At 43.3% G+C, this 16,733-nt stretch overlaps 1 protein-coding gene across 3 annotated transcripts in view; it reads right to left on the bottom strand.

The window, feature by feature from the left end:
• ACSL6 (acyl-CoA synthetase long chain family member 6) overlaps nucleotides 1–16,733 on the bottom strand; it is a 439,484-nt gene that overhangs the window by 188,674 nt on the left and 234,077 nt on the right. For all 3 annotated transcript variants that reach the window (XM_075344540.1, XM_075344541.1, XM_075344539.1), the window contains one exon: nucleotides 952–1,066. In XM_075344540.1, the coding sequence (XP_075200655.1) occupies nucleotides 952–1,066 (115 nt within the window). The remainder of the gene's footprint in view (nucleotides 1–951; nucleotides 1,067–16,733) is intronic.

The raw sequence follows: 16,733 nt of genomic DNA, 5'->3' as shown, positions 1-16,733 counted from the left end.
TTCTCATTTGCACAAGGAAAGACTAGAAGCAATGGGATGAAACTGATTAAGAGGAGACACAGATTTAATATTTGAAAAAATGTTTACACAATGAGAGTAATCAATGAGTGGAACAGGCTCCCACAAGACGTAGTGAATTTCCTTTCAATGGAAGTCTTCAAAAAGAGACTAGATAGACATCTGGATGGGATGATATAGTGAGTCCAGCTTTGAGCAGGTGGTTGGACCAGATGACCCTGGAGGTCCCTTACAATTTCTACATTCTATAATTCTATGATTCCATGAGATCAGTGTCTGGCCCAGAGATCTTAACATCTCATTTACATTGCAAGAGAAACATGGATTCCTCTGGAATAAGACATCAGATAGTGTAAGCACTCAAATGTAAAATGTACTCGATTATCCTTTGTTATAGTTGTGTCCGATTTTCTTCGTTCATGCTCCCATTGTCTGGGCTGTGCTGAACAGACATGCCACTCAAAGTCCATCCCCGTACCTGATCTACAGTCCTAAGCGCAGTTTGTTATTATGGAGAAGAATGAGAGATGTGGCTAATCGCATAGAAAGAGCTCACCCCTTTAAATTCTACCATCATTGTCTTCACCGCTAATGGCATAAAAAAATACATTTATACCAAAATTGTCCATCTAAGTAGAGCAGTTTGTGATCTTTTCAAACTATTCATTTAGACAACATACAAATAACGTCTAGGTACAGTATCAGAAATCGTTGTAGTGGAATTGTAGTATTACATGCTGGCCATTCTAATGCTGTATATGGTCAGGATGGGACCATTTAAGTTAAAGCAACTCTTTACTAGGAGCTCTTGTATCTGGGTAATAGAGAGAAGTAGGAGACTCCTCTTTATATTGTCTATGGTGTAATAGGGCAAAAACGAAGACCTTGTCTGCATGAGCAATAATCTAAGGTTTGTGTATGAAGTATTCTTACCGGATATGTGGTGCCCTCTCTGAAACACTTCATACATTGTCTTGGCATCATCATAATAGTGTGTAAGCAGCTTTGGGCCATCTCCTAAAACAGAATGGCGAGCACCACCACCGTCCTGCAAAGAAATGAGCAAAATAATACTGGGAAACTAGAAAGAACTAAGTAATATGAAGTCAACACATAGTTATTCTACTAGTAATGATACAGTATGAAAAGATTACGGGAAGATGATCTGCAGAGCAGCATTCAAAATACTTTCTGGCTAAATTTAGGCATAGAAATGTTGATTGAAGCCATTTCGAGCACTTAAAGAGATTAAAGTGTTAAATAAGTATAAATGTAATAAACAACAATGTAAGAAAGTGCAAATAAACTTCCTTTATTGTGTGTATGTCTACCCATACAAGCTGTGGTGAAAAATGTCATTGATTCTACTGTATCCTTACTTTTGAGCGATTCTCTAAATTCCGAAAATATAGACCATAATCATCTTATGATTAGAGATAAGCAGACCAGTGGAAGTTCAGTGCGTCAAGTTCAGCCGGACTTGATAAAATTTGGACTTGAACGCAATCAGAAACCAAGTTTCAAACAGTATAAAAGGTCTAAATTTTATTACAATTAGATTAAAATACAGAACATTGACAATATTATATCGATATAAGTAAGCAAAAAATCGCCAATTCATAGGTCTAAAACCTAAAATATACCAGCATTAAATAGGATTTTTTTTATTAAATTCATTATAATATATAAAGTTTGGACTTGACCTGAATCCCATTGGAAGTCACTAATTGGGCTGTTCAGGTCTCCGCCCACATGCAGCCAGCCATAAACATACAGTCATATGAAAAAGTTTGGGCACCCCTATTAATGTTAACCTTTTTTCATTATAACAATTTGGGTTTTTGCAACAGCTATTTCAGTTTCATATATCTAATAACTGATGGACTGAGTAATATTTCTGGATTGAAATGAGGTTTATTGTACTAACAGAAAATGTGCAATCCGCATTTAAACAAAATTTAACCGGTGCAAAAGTATTGCCACCCTTATCAATTTCTTGATTTGAACCCTCCTAACTACTTTTTACTGACTTACTAATGCACTAAATTGGTTTTGTAACCTCATTGAGCTTTGAACTTCATAGGCAGGTGTATCCAATCATGAGAAAAGGTATTTAAGGTGGCCACTTGCAAGTTGTTCTCCTATTTGAATCTCCTATGAAGAGTGGCATTATGGGCTCCTCAAAACAACTCTCAAATGATCGGAAAACAAAGATTATTCAACATAGTTGTTCAGGGGAAGGATACAAAAAGTTGTCTCAGAGATTTAAACTGTCAGTTTCCACTGTGAGGAACATAGTAAGGAAATGGAAGAACACAGGTACAGTTCATGTTAAGCCCAGAAGTGGCAGGCCAAGAACAATATCAGAAAGGCAGAGAAGAAGAATGGTGAGAACAGTCAAGAACAATCCACAGACCACCTCCAAAGACCTTCAGCTTCATCTTGCTGCAGATGGTGTCACTGTGCATCGGTCAACAATACAGCGCACGTTGCACAAGGAGAAGCTGTATGGAAGAGTGATGCGAAAGAAGCCGTTTCTGCAAACACGCCACAAACAGAGTTGCCTGAGGTATGCAAAATCACATTTGGACAAGCCAGTTAAATTGTGGAAGAAGGTCCTGTGGACTGATGAAACAAACATTGAGTTGTTTGGTCATACAAAAAAGTCATACAAAAAGGCGTTATGCATGGAAGCAAAAAAACCAAGCATTCCAAGAAAAGCACTTGCTACCCACAGTAAAATTTGGTGGAGGTTCCATCATGCTTTGGGGCTGTGTGACCAATGCTGGCACCGGGAATCATGTTAAAGTTGAGGGTCGCATGGATTCAACTCAGTATCAGCAGATTCTTGACAATAATGTGCAAGAATAAGTGACGAAGTTGAAGTTACGCAGAGGATGGATATTTCAGCAAGACAATGATCCAAAACACCGCTCCAAATCTACTCAGGCATTCATGCAGAGGAACAATTACAATGTTCTGGAATGGCCATCCCAGTCCCCAGACCTGAATATCATTGAACATCTGTGGGATGATATGAAGCGGCTGTCCATGCTCGGTGACCATCAAACTTAACTGAACTGGAATTGTTTTGTAAACAGGAATGGTCAAATATACCTTCATCCAGGATCCAGGAACTCATTAAAAGCTCCAGGAAGCGACTAGAGGCTGTTATTTTTGCAAAAGGAGGATCTACAAAATATTAATGTCACTTTTATGTTGAGGTGCCCATACTTTTGCACCGGTCAAATTTTGTTTAAATGCGGATTGAACATTTTCTGTTAGTACAATAAACCTCATTTCAATCCAGAAATATTACTCAGTCCATCAGTTATTAGATATATGAAACTGAAATAGCTGCTGCAAAAACCCAAATTGTTATAAAGAAAAAAGGATAACATTAATATGGGTGACCAAACTTTTTCATATGACTGTATCACTTCTAGGTCAGGGTGGGTGGCGTTTTTCCATTTTTTTGTTTGGTGCACACTACATCCGGTTCACACTGTTGTTACCTCAAGTGCGAGCAGATCAAACACTGCAAGCGAATCGCACCAAGCGTACCCGAGCACCGAGCGTACCCGAGCACAGAGATGCTCGCACGTGTGGAGTTCATACAGTATGTAAAGCACCTGAAGTCGAACTCTGTTTTTTTTTGTAAAGTCTGTGTTTGGTACAATAAATCTTTGTACCGTGTTAGCCAGCAGAGATAAAAAAAATTGTTTAAAATAACTGAAGTCCTCAGTGGTTGATACCTTTTAATGGCTAACTGAAAAGATGGTAATAATTGCAAGCTTTCGAGACTACAAAGGTCTCTTCACCAGGCTCAGTATAACACAAAATCTGAAGAGTCAGATTTTGTGTTATGCTGAGCCTGATGAAGAGACCTGAGTAGTCTCGAAAGCTTGCAGTTATTTTAAACAATGTGTTTGGTACGAACACAGAACACCGAATCTCCAGTTCGCTCATCTTTACTTATGTTCAGATCTTTCCTGATGTATACAGCAAGCATAGTCATACATGTGCACTAACAAAATCTGTACCGCTGGTTATAAACAGAGGTGTATAATTCAGTGACTCAGTGGCTATACTATACGCCAAATCCTGTCCCAAATTGGTACTAATATGTGTAATGATTTAGAACCAAAGTATAAAAACATTATCTGCCAATTTACCAGATGCCATTTACCTGTGCACAGAAGGCATGGAGATAGCTGGAATATTATGGACAGTTCAGCAAAAGGGTAAAAGGAATGCTTAATAAAATGGGTTTAGCTTCAGTGTACTCGGCTTCACTGGTAATGAGCAGTATAAATGGTCAGGACCGGACAAAGTAGGAAGAGACATAATCTCTCATTATAACCAGAAGGAACATATGTGCATGTACACTTCTCTACTGCTGGGAGCTTACACTAATCCATCGTCCTTTTAGCCATTTTCTTGAGAAACTGCAGACTGTACAGTACAGTGCATTTCTATTCCTGTAAATCATGTTCCACATAACTCATAAATGTTCACAAAACCATCGTCCCATATAGGAATTGTTCATACCTTTACCTGGTAACATCTCACTATCCCCTCTACACAAAAACATTGATTACACAGGTATACAAAAAAAAAAATTTTTGCAGATACCAAGGTTTTTTGAATGGATTTAGGGCATAGTGAGTGGTGAATTAAAAAATCCCATTACTTTTGCTGAATTGGTTATAGTTTTTGAGATAATGGACATCCAGGAAAATAATGCATTCACCCAATGCGACGTGTGTGCTACCAAATGCAATAGCTTTTGTTCTGTCTTTTGACTCTTTAACAGTGTGTTTGGTAATAAAATTTCCCATATAATTATTTTGCATTTCAATTTTTACCCTACAATGCTATAAAAGACACTTTTGAAGCCAAAATTCTACTGTGTATTGGCTGAGGAAAGAAGTCAGCTACAGTAAAAGTTTGGCAACTCAGTCTTGGATTATACTCAAAAAGTTCTGTCTTTTAAGTATATAAATAATATTAAAAATAATGGCTTCGTCAAGAAGAGCCCGAATTAAAAAAATCCTGATGTATTCTGCTACATCTGTGCAGAGGACATGGTTGAGAAACAAAGAAGCAATATCATAGACTTTGTGCATTGAGTATACGTGGCTTATTTTGGAGTACAACTAGACCAGGATAAGTTCTGAGCTCCACATACGGTTTGCAAAACATATGTGAAATACCTATAACAGTGGGAAAATGGTGAAAGACAAAGTTTCCACTTTAGTGTACCTATGGAATGAAGAGAATTGAAAAACCACAGTGACGATTGTTTTTTTGTGTTGTAAAGATTAAAGGCTTTAATCGTTACAAGAAAGCTCGGTGCGATTATCCTGATTTATAATCAGCAAGATGACCTATTCCACATGGCAATGACTTTCCCATACCTGTGTTTACCAGACCATCCACTGTCAGGCTCTAAAAAAAGCCGGGATTGGAGTGTATGGCAGGTAGTAACAGTGGAAGTGAATTTGAGGGAAGCTCTTCTAGGCCTCAGCCATTAAGCCAAAAAGAACTCAATTACCCAATTTAAGATGTAAATCTGTTTAAGAAAGCATCTGAACTTTTTGCGTCCAGACTAGTGATGGGCAAACCCGAACTGTAAAGCTTAGGGTACATACCAGATACCTAGTGTCCATACACAGACCCCGAACATGGACTTCTCAAGGAAGTCCGTGTTACTGTTGGAGTTTGCCCACCTGGATAAAAATAAATAAGTAAAAAAAATGAAGTAAAACTGAGATTAAAGCAGGACAATTATACTTACCAAGTCTCCGTGTGGCTATCCCACTGCTTCTGAGTCTGCTCATTAAATCTCAAGAAGATTCCCTGCTCCCTCTGCCCACCCTCTGTGACAGCATTGGTGGTTGTTTGCATTCAGACTGCCAACACACAGCATCTGTGATTGCTTGTGCTCACACTAGCTGTCTAGGTCCCCAGAGTTGAGTATAAAAATAAATAAATAATTGGAAAAATGGCATGGGGTCCCCCCGTATTTTGATACCCAACGCAAATAAAGGAGATAGCTGGAGGCTGCAGCCCCAAGATGTGTGCGTTATCTTGCCTGTGTATCAAAATACAAGGGACCCCATCTGCATCTTTTTTTAATTACTTAAATAAATAATTTAAAAAAAACAGTGTGCAGTCCCTCCTCAATTTTGATACCCAGCCATTATAAAGCAGACAGCTGGGGGCTGGTATTCTCAGGCTGGGAAAGCACATGTTATTGGGCCAGCCCCAACTTAAAAATAGCAGCCCTCAGCTTCCCAAGAATTGATGCCTCCATTAGATGTGGCAATCCTGACTTTTACCTGGCTCATTCCGAGTGATATAAGGGGTTAATGACAGCTGTTATTTGTCAAAAAATCACAGCTGTCAACAAGGCTGAGGTTAGTAATGGGTAGAGAGAGCCCCCCACTACTAATCAGAAGTAAAAAGAAATAAACACAAAACACAGATAAAAACCTTGTATTTAAAAAAAAAAAAATATTAACTTCCAAAACACCCCTGCAGGTCCGACATAATACACACCATGAGGTCCCAAAACAATCCCGGCTCTGCTACATCTGAGGTTGGAGTGCACGGTCACATTAAAAAATGTGACCAATCACTCGGAATCAGGGACACACTGATGGAGCTACAGCTGTGAGAGTGGTGACATCGATAAATTCACCTGAGGTCACAGCTGGTGATTCCCACAGTACCCCAGCTGTAACCTGAGGTGAACTCAATGAACTCAGTAAACTCACCTCAGGTGGACTCTATGAACCCACCTGAGGTAAACTCCATGAACTCAATGCCAGATTACTGGCTTAGGCTATGTGTGCACATTGAATATTTGGTTACAGAAAATCTGCATCTCCTAGCAGAAAAACTCACGAAAAAGCAATTAGGTTTTGAAGCATTTTTCTTCTGGGAGATGCACAGATCTGCACCAAATCTGCATATCCTGGCAGAAAAACACACCAAAAATGTGATGCAGTATTGATGTGTTTTTCTGCCAGTAGATGTAGATTTGGTGCAGAAATTTATTGCAGAAATTTGTTTCTGAAATCTGACATCTAGTGTCCTATCAGGGGGACACCTTAACCGCTTTTTGCCAAAAGATCATCTAACAAGTTATGAAAGTCCAATGAAGAGAACCCCTTTAAATTTCTACTGTGGGTTGTCACTATCAAGTGGTAGGGCTTGGGATTGAACATGACAGTTCCATACTGGGAAAAGGAGAACTGTGACGTCAGAAACTAGATTGGCTGAGTACATTAGAAATTCAGCATCTGGACAGCTCACAAAGCAGATGCTATCTGCCACTTTGCCAATCTACTAAAGCTGTTCAATAAATAATGGTGAAATAACCAGAATGCAATGTTACCTACAATTCAGAATTCAGCCAAATGTTGTACAGTTTTAAGCAGAATTAACTTAAATAAGTTCTTCATCTTTGGGAACATTTTTTTTTCTTGCTTAAATGCATTCATTAGGGCTAAAACTATTTTTTTCATTTAGGATTCATTAACTCCTTTACTCCTAAGCCGTGTTTTCACCTTCCTGACCAGGCCATTTTTTTAAATTCTGACCAGTATCATTTTGACAGGTCATAACGCTGGAACATTCCAACAGATCCCGTTGTGCTAAATTTAGGACAATATTTTTTGTGTTTATTTGTGAAAATATCGGAAATTTAGCAAAAAGTTAGAAAATATCGCAATTTTCAAACTTTGAATTATTGTGCCCTTAAATATGAGAGTTACAGTGGGGGAAAAATTATTTAGTCAGCCACGAATTGTGGAAGTTCTCTCACTTAAAAAGATGATGTTGGCCTGTAATTGACATCATAGGTAGACCACAATTATGAGAGACAAAATGAGAAAACAAATCCAGAAAATCACCTTGTCTGATTTGGCAAGATTTTTTTTGCAAATTATTGTGAAAAATAAGTATTTGGTCAATAACAAAAGTTCATCTCAATATTTTGTTATGTATCTTTTGTTGGCAATGACAAAGGTCAAATGTTTTCTGTAAGTCTTCATAAGGTTGTCACACACTGTTGGTGGTATGTTGGCCCATTCCTCCATGCAGATCTCTTCTAGAGCAGTGATGTTTTGGGCCTGTCGCTGAGCAACATGGACTTTCAACTCCATCCAAAGGTTTTCTATGGGATTGAGATCTGGAGACTGGCTAGGCCACTCCAGGACCTTCATATGCTTCTTACAAAGCCACTCATTTGTTGCCCTGGTGGTGTCCTTGAGATTATTATCATACTGAAAGACCCAGCCACGCTTCACCTTCAATGCCCTTGCTGATGGAAGGAGGTTTGCACTCAAAATATCACGATGCATGGCCGCATTCATTCTTTCATGTACACAGATCAGTCGCCCTGGTCCCTTTGCAGAAAAACAAACCCAAAGCATGATGTTGCCACTCCCATGCTTCACAGTAGGTATGGTATTCTTTTGATGCAACTCAGCATTCTGTCTCATCCAAACAGAGTTGTGTTTCTACCAAACAGTTCTACTTTGGTTTCTCCCAATACTTTTCTGGAAAATCCAAATGCTCTCTAGCAAACTTCAGACGGGCCCGGACATGTACTGGCTTAAGAAGGGGAACATGTCTGGCACTGCAGGATCTGAGTCCCTGGCGGCGTAGTGTTACTGATGGTAGCCTTTGTTATGGTGGTCCTGGCTCTCTGCAGGTCATTCACTAGGTCCCCTTGTGTGGTTCTGGGATTTTTGCTCACCATTCTTGTGATCATTTTGACCCCACGGAGTGAGATCTTGCGTGGAGCCCCAGATCAAGGGAGATTATCAGTGGTCTCGTATGTCTTCCATTTTCTTATTATTGCTCCCACAGTTGATTTCATCACACCAAGCTGCTTGCCTATTGCAGATTCAGTCTTCCAATCCTTGTGCATGACTACAATTTTGTTTCTGGTGTCCTTCGACAGTTTTTTGGTCTTCACTATAATGGAGTTTGGAGTGTCACTGCTTGAGTTTGTGGACAGGTGTCTTTTATACTGATAACAAGTTCAAACAGGTGCCATTACTACAGGTAATGAGTGGAGGACAGAGGAGCCTCTTAAAGAAGAAGTTCCATGTCTGTGAGAGCCAAAAATCTTGCATGTTTTTAGATGACTAAATACTTATTTTCTATTAACTTCTTATTTAACTTTTGTTATTGACCAAATAGTTATTTTCCACCATAATTTGCAAAAAAAATCTTGCCAAATCAGACAAGGTGATTTTCTGGATTTGTTTTCTCATTTTGTCTCTCACAGTTGTGGTCTACCTATGATGTCATTTAAGCCTGCTTTACACGTTGCAATTTCGCATATGATTTCATATGCGATTTGCAACGCCCCCATCGTATGTGTGGCACGTTCAATTTGTTGAACGTGCCACACAAACGATTAACCCCCGTCACAAGTACTTACCTTCCATACGACCTCGATGTGGGCGGCGAACATCCACTTCCTGGAGTGGGAGGGATGTTCGGCGTCACATCGACATCATGCGGCAGCCGGTCAATAGAAGCGGAGGGGTGGAGCTGAGCGGGTCGTAAACATCCCGCCCACCTCCTTCTTTCCTCATTGTGGGCCGGGAGCCGCAGGACGTAGGTAACATCTGTTCATCGTTCCCGGGGTGTCACACACTGCAATGTTTTCTACCCCGGGTACGATGAACAATCTGACGTGCAATTCTAGAGAAAGATACAATGTGTATGCGATAAAAGCAGGCTTTACAGGCCTCTCTCAACTTTTTAAGTGGGAGAACTTGCAGAATTGGTGGTTGACTAAATATTTATTTTTCCCCACTGTATGTCACAAAAAAGTTAATAAATAACATTTCCCACATGTCAAAAAAATTTTGAAACATCATTTTTTTTTGTTAGGAAGTTGGAAGAGTTTATCACCAATTTCTAATTTTTCCAACAAAATTTACAAAATCATTTTTTTAGGGAACACATTATATTTGAATTGACTTTGAGAGGCCTAGGTGACAATATACCCCAAAGTGACACCATTCTAAAAACTGTAACCCCCAACCTGCTCAAAACTGCCACAAGTGACCCCTTTTTGGAAATGAGAACTCTCAATGAATTCACCTAGATGTTTGGTGAGCACCTTGAACCCCCACGTGCTTGACAGAATTGTATAATGTTGAGCCGTGAAAATGAAAAAATACATTTTTAACCACAAAAATGTTGCTTTAACCCCAAATTTTACCTTTTCACTGGAGTAACAGGAGATAATGGACCATAAAGTTTGTTGTGCAATTTCTCCTGAGTACGCCAATATCCCATATGTGGTTGAAAACTACTTTTGAGGCACAGTTTTTAACCCACAACCTTGCCCATGATGATGGTCAAAAAAGTGACACAAAGTCCAAAAATGTAAATAGAATATTTTTAATGGAATAAAGGTAGATACAATAAAATAGGTGCTTAAAGATTGAAAATTTAAACACTGGGGCCGATTGGACATGCAATGGGACCAATCATAAGTATGATTACCAATGCAAACATATAGGGTATGTACCTACAATAATCTATATATATAATTGCCTTATTCTGTCTGTCTGTCTGTCTTGCTCCAAAATGAAGTCATTACAGCGACAACCGTCGCAATGGCCGCTCGGCCCGGCCCCGCACTTGCACACTTTGCCCGCTCGGCCATGCCCCCACACACTTTGCCCGCTCGTCCACGCCCCCCGCAAACTTTGCCCGCTCAGCCACGCCCCCCGCACACTTTGCCTGCTCGGCCACGCCCCCCGCACACTTTGCCTGCTCGGCCACACTCCCTGCACACTTTGCCCACTCGGTGCTCGGTCACGCCCCTCGCAAACATTGGGCACCTATACACCTCCCCCCTAGGACTATTCCACCTATTAAACACCTCCCCCCAGGACTACTCAACCTATTAGACACCTCCCCCCAGGACTACTCCACCTATTGGACACTTCCCCCAGGACTACTACACCTATTAGACACCTCCCCCCAGGACTACTCCATCTATTAGACACCTCCCCCTCAGGACTACTCCACCTATTAGACACCTCCCCCCAGGGCTACTCCTCCTATTATCCTCCTCTCTTTCCAGGACTACTCATCCTATTATCTTCCTCTCCCCCCAGGACTACTCCTCCTATTATCCTCCTCTCTCCCCAGGACGACTACTCCTATTATACTCCTCTCCCCCCAGGACTACTCCTTCTATTATACTCCTCTCCCCCCAAGGACTACTCCTCCTATTATGCTCCTCTCCCTCCAGGACTACTCCTCCTATTATACTCCTCTCCCCCCAGGACTACTCCTCCTATTATACTCCTCACCTCCTGGACTACTCCTTCTATTATACTCCTCTCCCCCCAGGACTACTCCTTCTATTATTCTCCTCTCCCCCCAGGACTACTCCTCCTATTATCCTCCTCTCCCCCCAGGACTACTCCTCCTATTATACTCCTCACCTCCAGGACTACTCCTCCTATTATCCTCCTCTCTCCCCAGGACTACTCTCCTATTATCCTCCTCTCTCCCCAGGACTACTCCCCCTATTATACTCCTCTCTCCCCAGGACTACTCCTCCTATTATACTCTCCTCCCCCTAGGATTACTCCTTCTATTATACTCCTCTCCCCCCAGGACTACTCCTCCTATTATCCTCCTCTCTCCCCAGGACTACTACTCCTATTATCCTCCTCTCCCCCAGGACTACTCCTCCTATTATCCTCCTCTCCCCCCAGGACTACTCCTCCTATTATACTTCTCTCCCCCCAGGATTCCTCCTCCTATTATTCTCCTCTCCCCCCAGGACTACTCCTCCTATTTACTCCCCCCAGGACTACGCCTTCTATTATCCTCCTCTCCTCCCAAGACTACTCCTCCTATTATACTTCTCTCCCCCCAGGATTCCTCCTCCTATTATACTCCTCTCCCCCCAGGACTACTCCTCCTATTATACTCCCCCCCAGGACTACTCCTCTTATTATACTCCTCACCCCCTGGACTACTCCTCCTATGATACTCCTCTCCCCCCAGGACTACTCCTTCTATTATCCTCCTCTCCCCCAGGACTACTACTCCTATTATTCTCCTCTCCCCCCAGGACTACTCCTCCTATTATACTTCTCTCCCCCCAGGATTCCTCCTCCTATTATACTCCTCTCCCCCCAGGACTACTCCTCCTATTATACTCCCCCCAGGACTACTCCTCCTATTATACTACTCCTCCTATTATACTCCTCACCCCTCAGGACTACTCCTCCTATTATACTCCTTTCCCCCAGGACTACTCCTCCTATTATACTCCTCACCTCCAGGATTACTCCTCCTATTATCCTCCTCTCTCCCCAGGACTACTCCTCCTATTATCCTCCTCTTCCCCCAGGACTCCTCCTCCTATTATACTCCTCACCTCCAGGATTACTCCTCCTATTATCCTCCTCTCTCCCCAGGACTACTCCTCCTATTATACTCCTCTCCCCCCAGGACTACTCCTCTCCCCCCAGGACTACTCCTTCTATTATACTCCTCTCCCCCCAGGACTACTCCAGCTATTATACTCCTCTCCCCCCAGGACTTCTCCTCCTATTATACTCCTCACCTCCAAGACTACTCCTCCTATTATACTCCTCTCCCCCCAGGACTACTCCTCCTATTATCCTCGTCTCTCCCCAGGAATACTCCTCCTATTATACTCCTCTCCCCCCAGGACTACTCCTCCTATTATACTCCTCTCTCCCCAGGACTCCTCCTTCTATTATACTTCTCTCTCCCCAGGACTACTCCTCCTATTATCCTCCTCTCTCCCCAGGACTACTCCTCCTATTATACTCCTCTCCCCCCAGGACTACTCCTCTTTTTATACTCCTCTCCCCTGAGGACTACTCCTCCTATTATACTCCTCTCTCCCCAGGACTCCTCCTCCTATTATACTCCTCTCCCCCCAGGACTACTCCTCTTTTTATACTCCTCTCCCCTGAGGACTACTCCTCCTATTATACTCCTCTCTCCCCAGGACTCCTCCTCCTATTATACTCCTCTCCCCCCAGGACTACTCCTCTTTTCATACTCCTCTCCCCTGAGGACTCCTCCTCCTATTATACTCCTCTCTCCCCAGGACTCCTCCTCCTATTATACTCCTCTCCCCCCAGGACTACTCCTTCTATTATACTCCTCTCCCCCCAGGACTACTCCAGCTATTATACTCCTCTCCCCCAGGACTTCTCCTCCTATTATACTCCTCACCTCCAAGACTACTCCTCCTATTATACTCCTCTCCCCCCAGGACTACTCCTCCTATTATCCTCCTCTCTCCCCAGGACTACTCCTCCTATTATACTCCTCTCCCCCCAGGACTACTCCTCTTTTTATACTCTTCTCCCCTGAGGACTACTCCTCCTATTATACTCCTCTCTCCCCAGGACTCCTCCTCCTATTATACTTCTCTCTCCCCAGGACTACTCCTCCAACACACAAACACTGCACAAAACATACCTCCCCCAAAACACACACACCCACACAAACCGTGCAACACACACAGCACCACACACACACAACGCTGCAGACACACAGCGCTCCACAAACAACGCAACACACAAACAACACCACTCTCACCCCCCCACACCCAGACAACACCCAGAACATTTACAGTGCCCCACACAAACACTTGGTAACTACACACAACAACATCTACATATAACAAAAATCATACATTAACTACACAATAAATTCTAGAATACCCGATGCGTTAGAATCGGGCCACCTTCTAGTTTGCAATAAATGTCTATAACATGCTGCAATGATAATATGCAGATATATGTGCACAAAATAATATCAACAACGTGATACACTAATAGTTTAGCAGTGGCACAGATTACAGCCAAATACAAAAAAGATATATCTTTGCCACAATAAATGACAAACAAGATATTATCTATATATATATATAATTGCCTTATTCTGTCTGTCTGTCTGTCTGTCTTGCTCCAAAATTGTGTCCTTACGGTGACAACCAGCGGATTGGCTGCTGGGCTCGGCATGGCCCCGCCCCCCCCCCACGGATTGGCCGCTTGGCTCACCATGGCTCCGCCCCCCCATGGATTGGCCGCTCGCCCCGGCCCCCTGCACGCATTGGACGCTTGGCCAGGCCCCGCCCCCTCACGCATTGGATGCTCGCCCTGGCCCCGCCCCCCCGCACGCATTCCCCGAACCCACATGGAGACGCTCGACTCCCAGGTCACTGCTGCAGCACCGGAAGCCCACACCGCAAGACAAAGTGGAGAAAAGCCACTAGCTTACCCCGCCTCCTGACACACGTGTGCTGGAGCCGGCGTAGGCTGGTATCCATAGTACACATCGGGTAACTATAGAAACCGCTTTCCTTAGTTACCGATGTGTAAGATGGTTACTAGCTTACCCCGGCTCCCGGCACACGTCAGCACTGTCGCTTACCTTTTCTCCACTTTGTCGGATCCCGGCGCGCTCTCATGCACTGTGTACACTACAGTTGCCGCGCGACAAGCTCCGATCACGTGTTGTCATGTGACCAGGAAATTGCGGCGCAGCCACTGTCTTCAGACGTCCGTGTCACACATAGCACACATGCATATATATATATATATACACACACACACACACACATAGCAGACACACATGGATACACCGGGCGCATACACACAGAGCACATGCATGTATACACACACACACTGAACATATATACACACATAGCAGACACACATAGATACACCGAGCACATAGACACATAGCACACATGCATGTATATACACACACAGCAGACACACATGGATACACCGAGCGCATACACACAGCGCACATGCATGTATACACACACACACACACACACTGAGCACATATATACACATAGCAGACACACATAGATACACCGAGCGCATACACACATAGCGCACATGCATGTATACACACACACACTGAGCATGCAGACACACATAGATACACCGGCGCATACACACATAGCGCACATGCATGTATACACACACACACAGCAGACACACATGGATACACCGAGCGCATACACACAGCGCACATGCATGTATACACACACACACTGAGCACATATACACACATAGCAGACACACATAGATACACCGAGCGCATACACACATAGCGCACATGCATGTACACACACGCACATACTCTGCTATACACCCAGCGATGCAGTCCCCGGCACTAAAGTCCCCAGTGCTGTTCCTGCTTCCAGCTCCTCAGGGCACTGAATATTCAGTGAGTATAATGAGCGGCGATAAGGAGCGGGAGGCAGCAGAGCCGGAGACAGCATCGCTGGAGAGAAGTAAATATAGAAAATATTTTTATTAAAAAGACCCATATTTTCTCTGGTATGTTTTACACTGATGTCGCATGGATCACATCAGTGTGCGATCCGTGTGACATCCGTGCAGCCGAAGATACCTGCGTGTGTGCGTGCAGGGTCATGAAAAGTCACACGGTCCGTGTGCAAACATGGACGTGTGAGGCACATCATAGAATAACATGGGTACGTGTGACATCCGTGTTACAAAACGCATGTCACACGTACCTAAAACACGGACGTCTGAAACCAGCCTACAGGAGCGCGCAGGATCCGACAAAGTCGAGAAAAGCCGGATGTGTGAAACCACTAGCTTACCCCGGCTCCCGGCACACGTGTGCCTGAGCCGGCGTACGCTGGTAACCATGGTACACATCGGGTAACTATAGAAACTGCTTTGCTTAGTTACCCAATGTGTAACATGGTTACTAGGTTACCCCGACTCTCGGCACACGTGTGCCGGAGTCGGCGTACGCTGTTAACCAGTGTACACATTGGGTAACTATGGAAACCACTTTTCATAGTTACCCGATGTGTACCATGGTTACTAGCTTACCTCGGCTCCCTGCCCATTCAGATCGTTGGTCTCCCACTGTCAAACACGCCGATGCGTGCTGCACAGCAGGAGACCAACGAGCAAAAAATAAACCAGCACTGTTGCTTTGCATAGTTACCCAATGTGTACCATGGTTATCAGCTTACCGACGTACGCTGGTAACAAATGGTACACAATCCTGTAACTATGGAAAGTGCTTTCAATAGTTACCCAATGTGTACCACGGTTACCACCTTACCCCTGGCTCCCGGCACATGTGTGCTTGAGCCGGCGTATGCTGGTAACCATGGTACACATCGGGTAACTATGCAAAGCGCTTTGCATAGTTACCCGATTGTGTAACATGGATACCAGTGTACGCCGGCTCCCTGCCCATTCAGATTGATGGTCTCCCACTGTCAAACACGCCGATGCGTGCTGCACAGCAGGAGACCAACGAGCAAAAATGGACCATCATTATTCAAGACTTGCTGATTATATTATTATTCAATCTGCTAACCTACATACACATTCTAGACTACCCGATTCGTTAGAATCGGGCCACCTTCTAGTTATATTATAAATAACAATATACATATACATATCATGTAAAGCACATGATAATGCGCAATGCATGGGTGTATAACCAAAGACAATTAGAGAAGGCTGCTATACTGTGTCACTGAAAAAATATATATACAGACTCAATTTGCATATCATACCTGCCAAAGTATATGGTCCCAGTACCACGTCCGCGTCCCGACCCCGACACGTGTTTCGCCCTAGCGTCCTCAATTTAATTGT

Source organism: Anomaloglossus baeobatrachus, chromosome 4, assembly GCF_048569485.1.
Source record: "Anomaloglossus baeobatrachus isolate aAnoBae1 chromosome 4, aAnoBae1.hap1, whole genome shotgun sequence".
NCBI lineage: Eukaryota > Metazoa > Chordata > Amphibia > Anura > Aromobatidae > Anomaloglossus > Anomaloglossus baeobatrachus.
The sequence above is the reverse complement of the archived record's forward strand: the minus strand, read 5'-3'. Positions and strand labels throughout refer to the sequence as shown.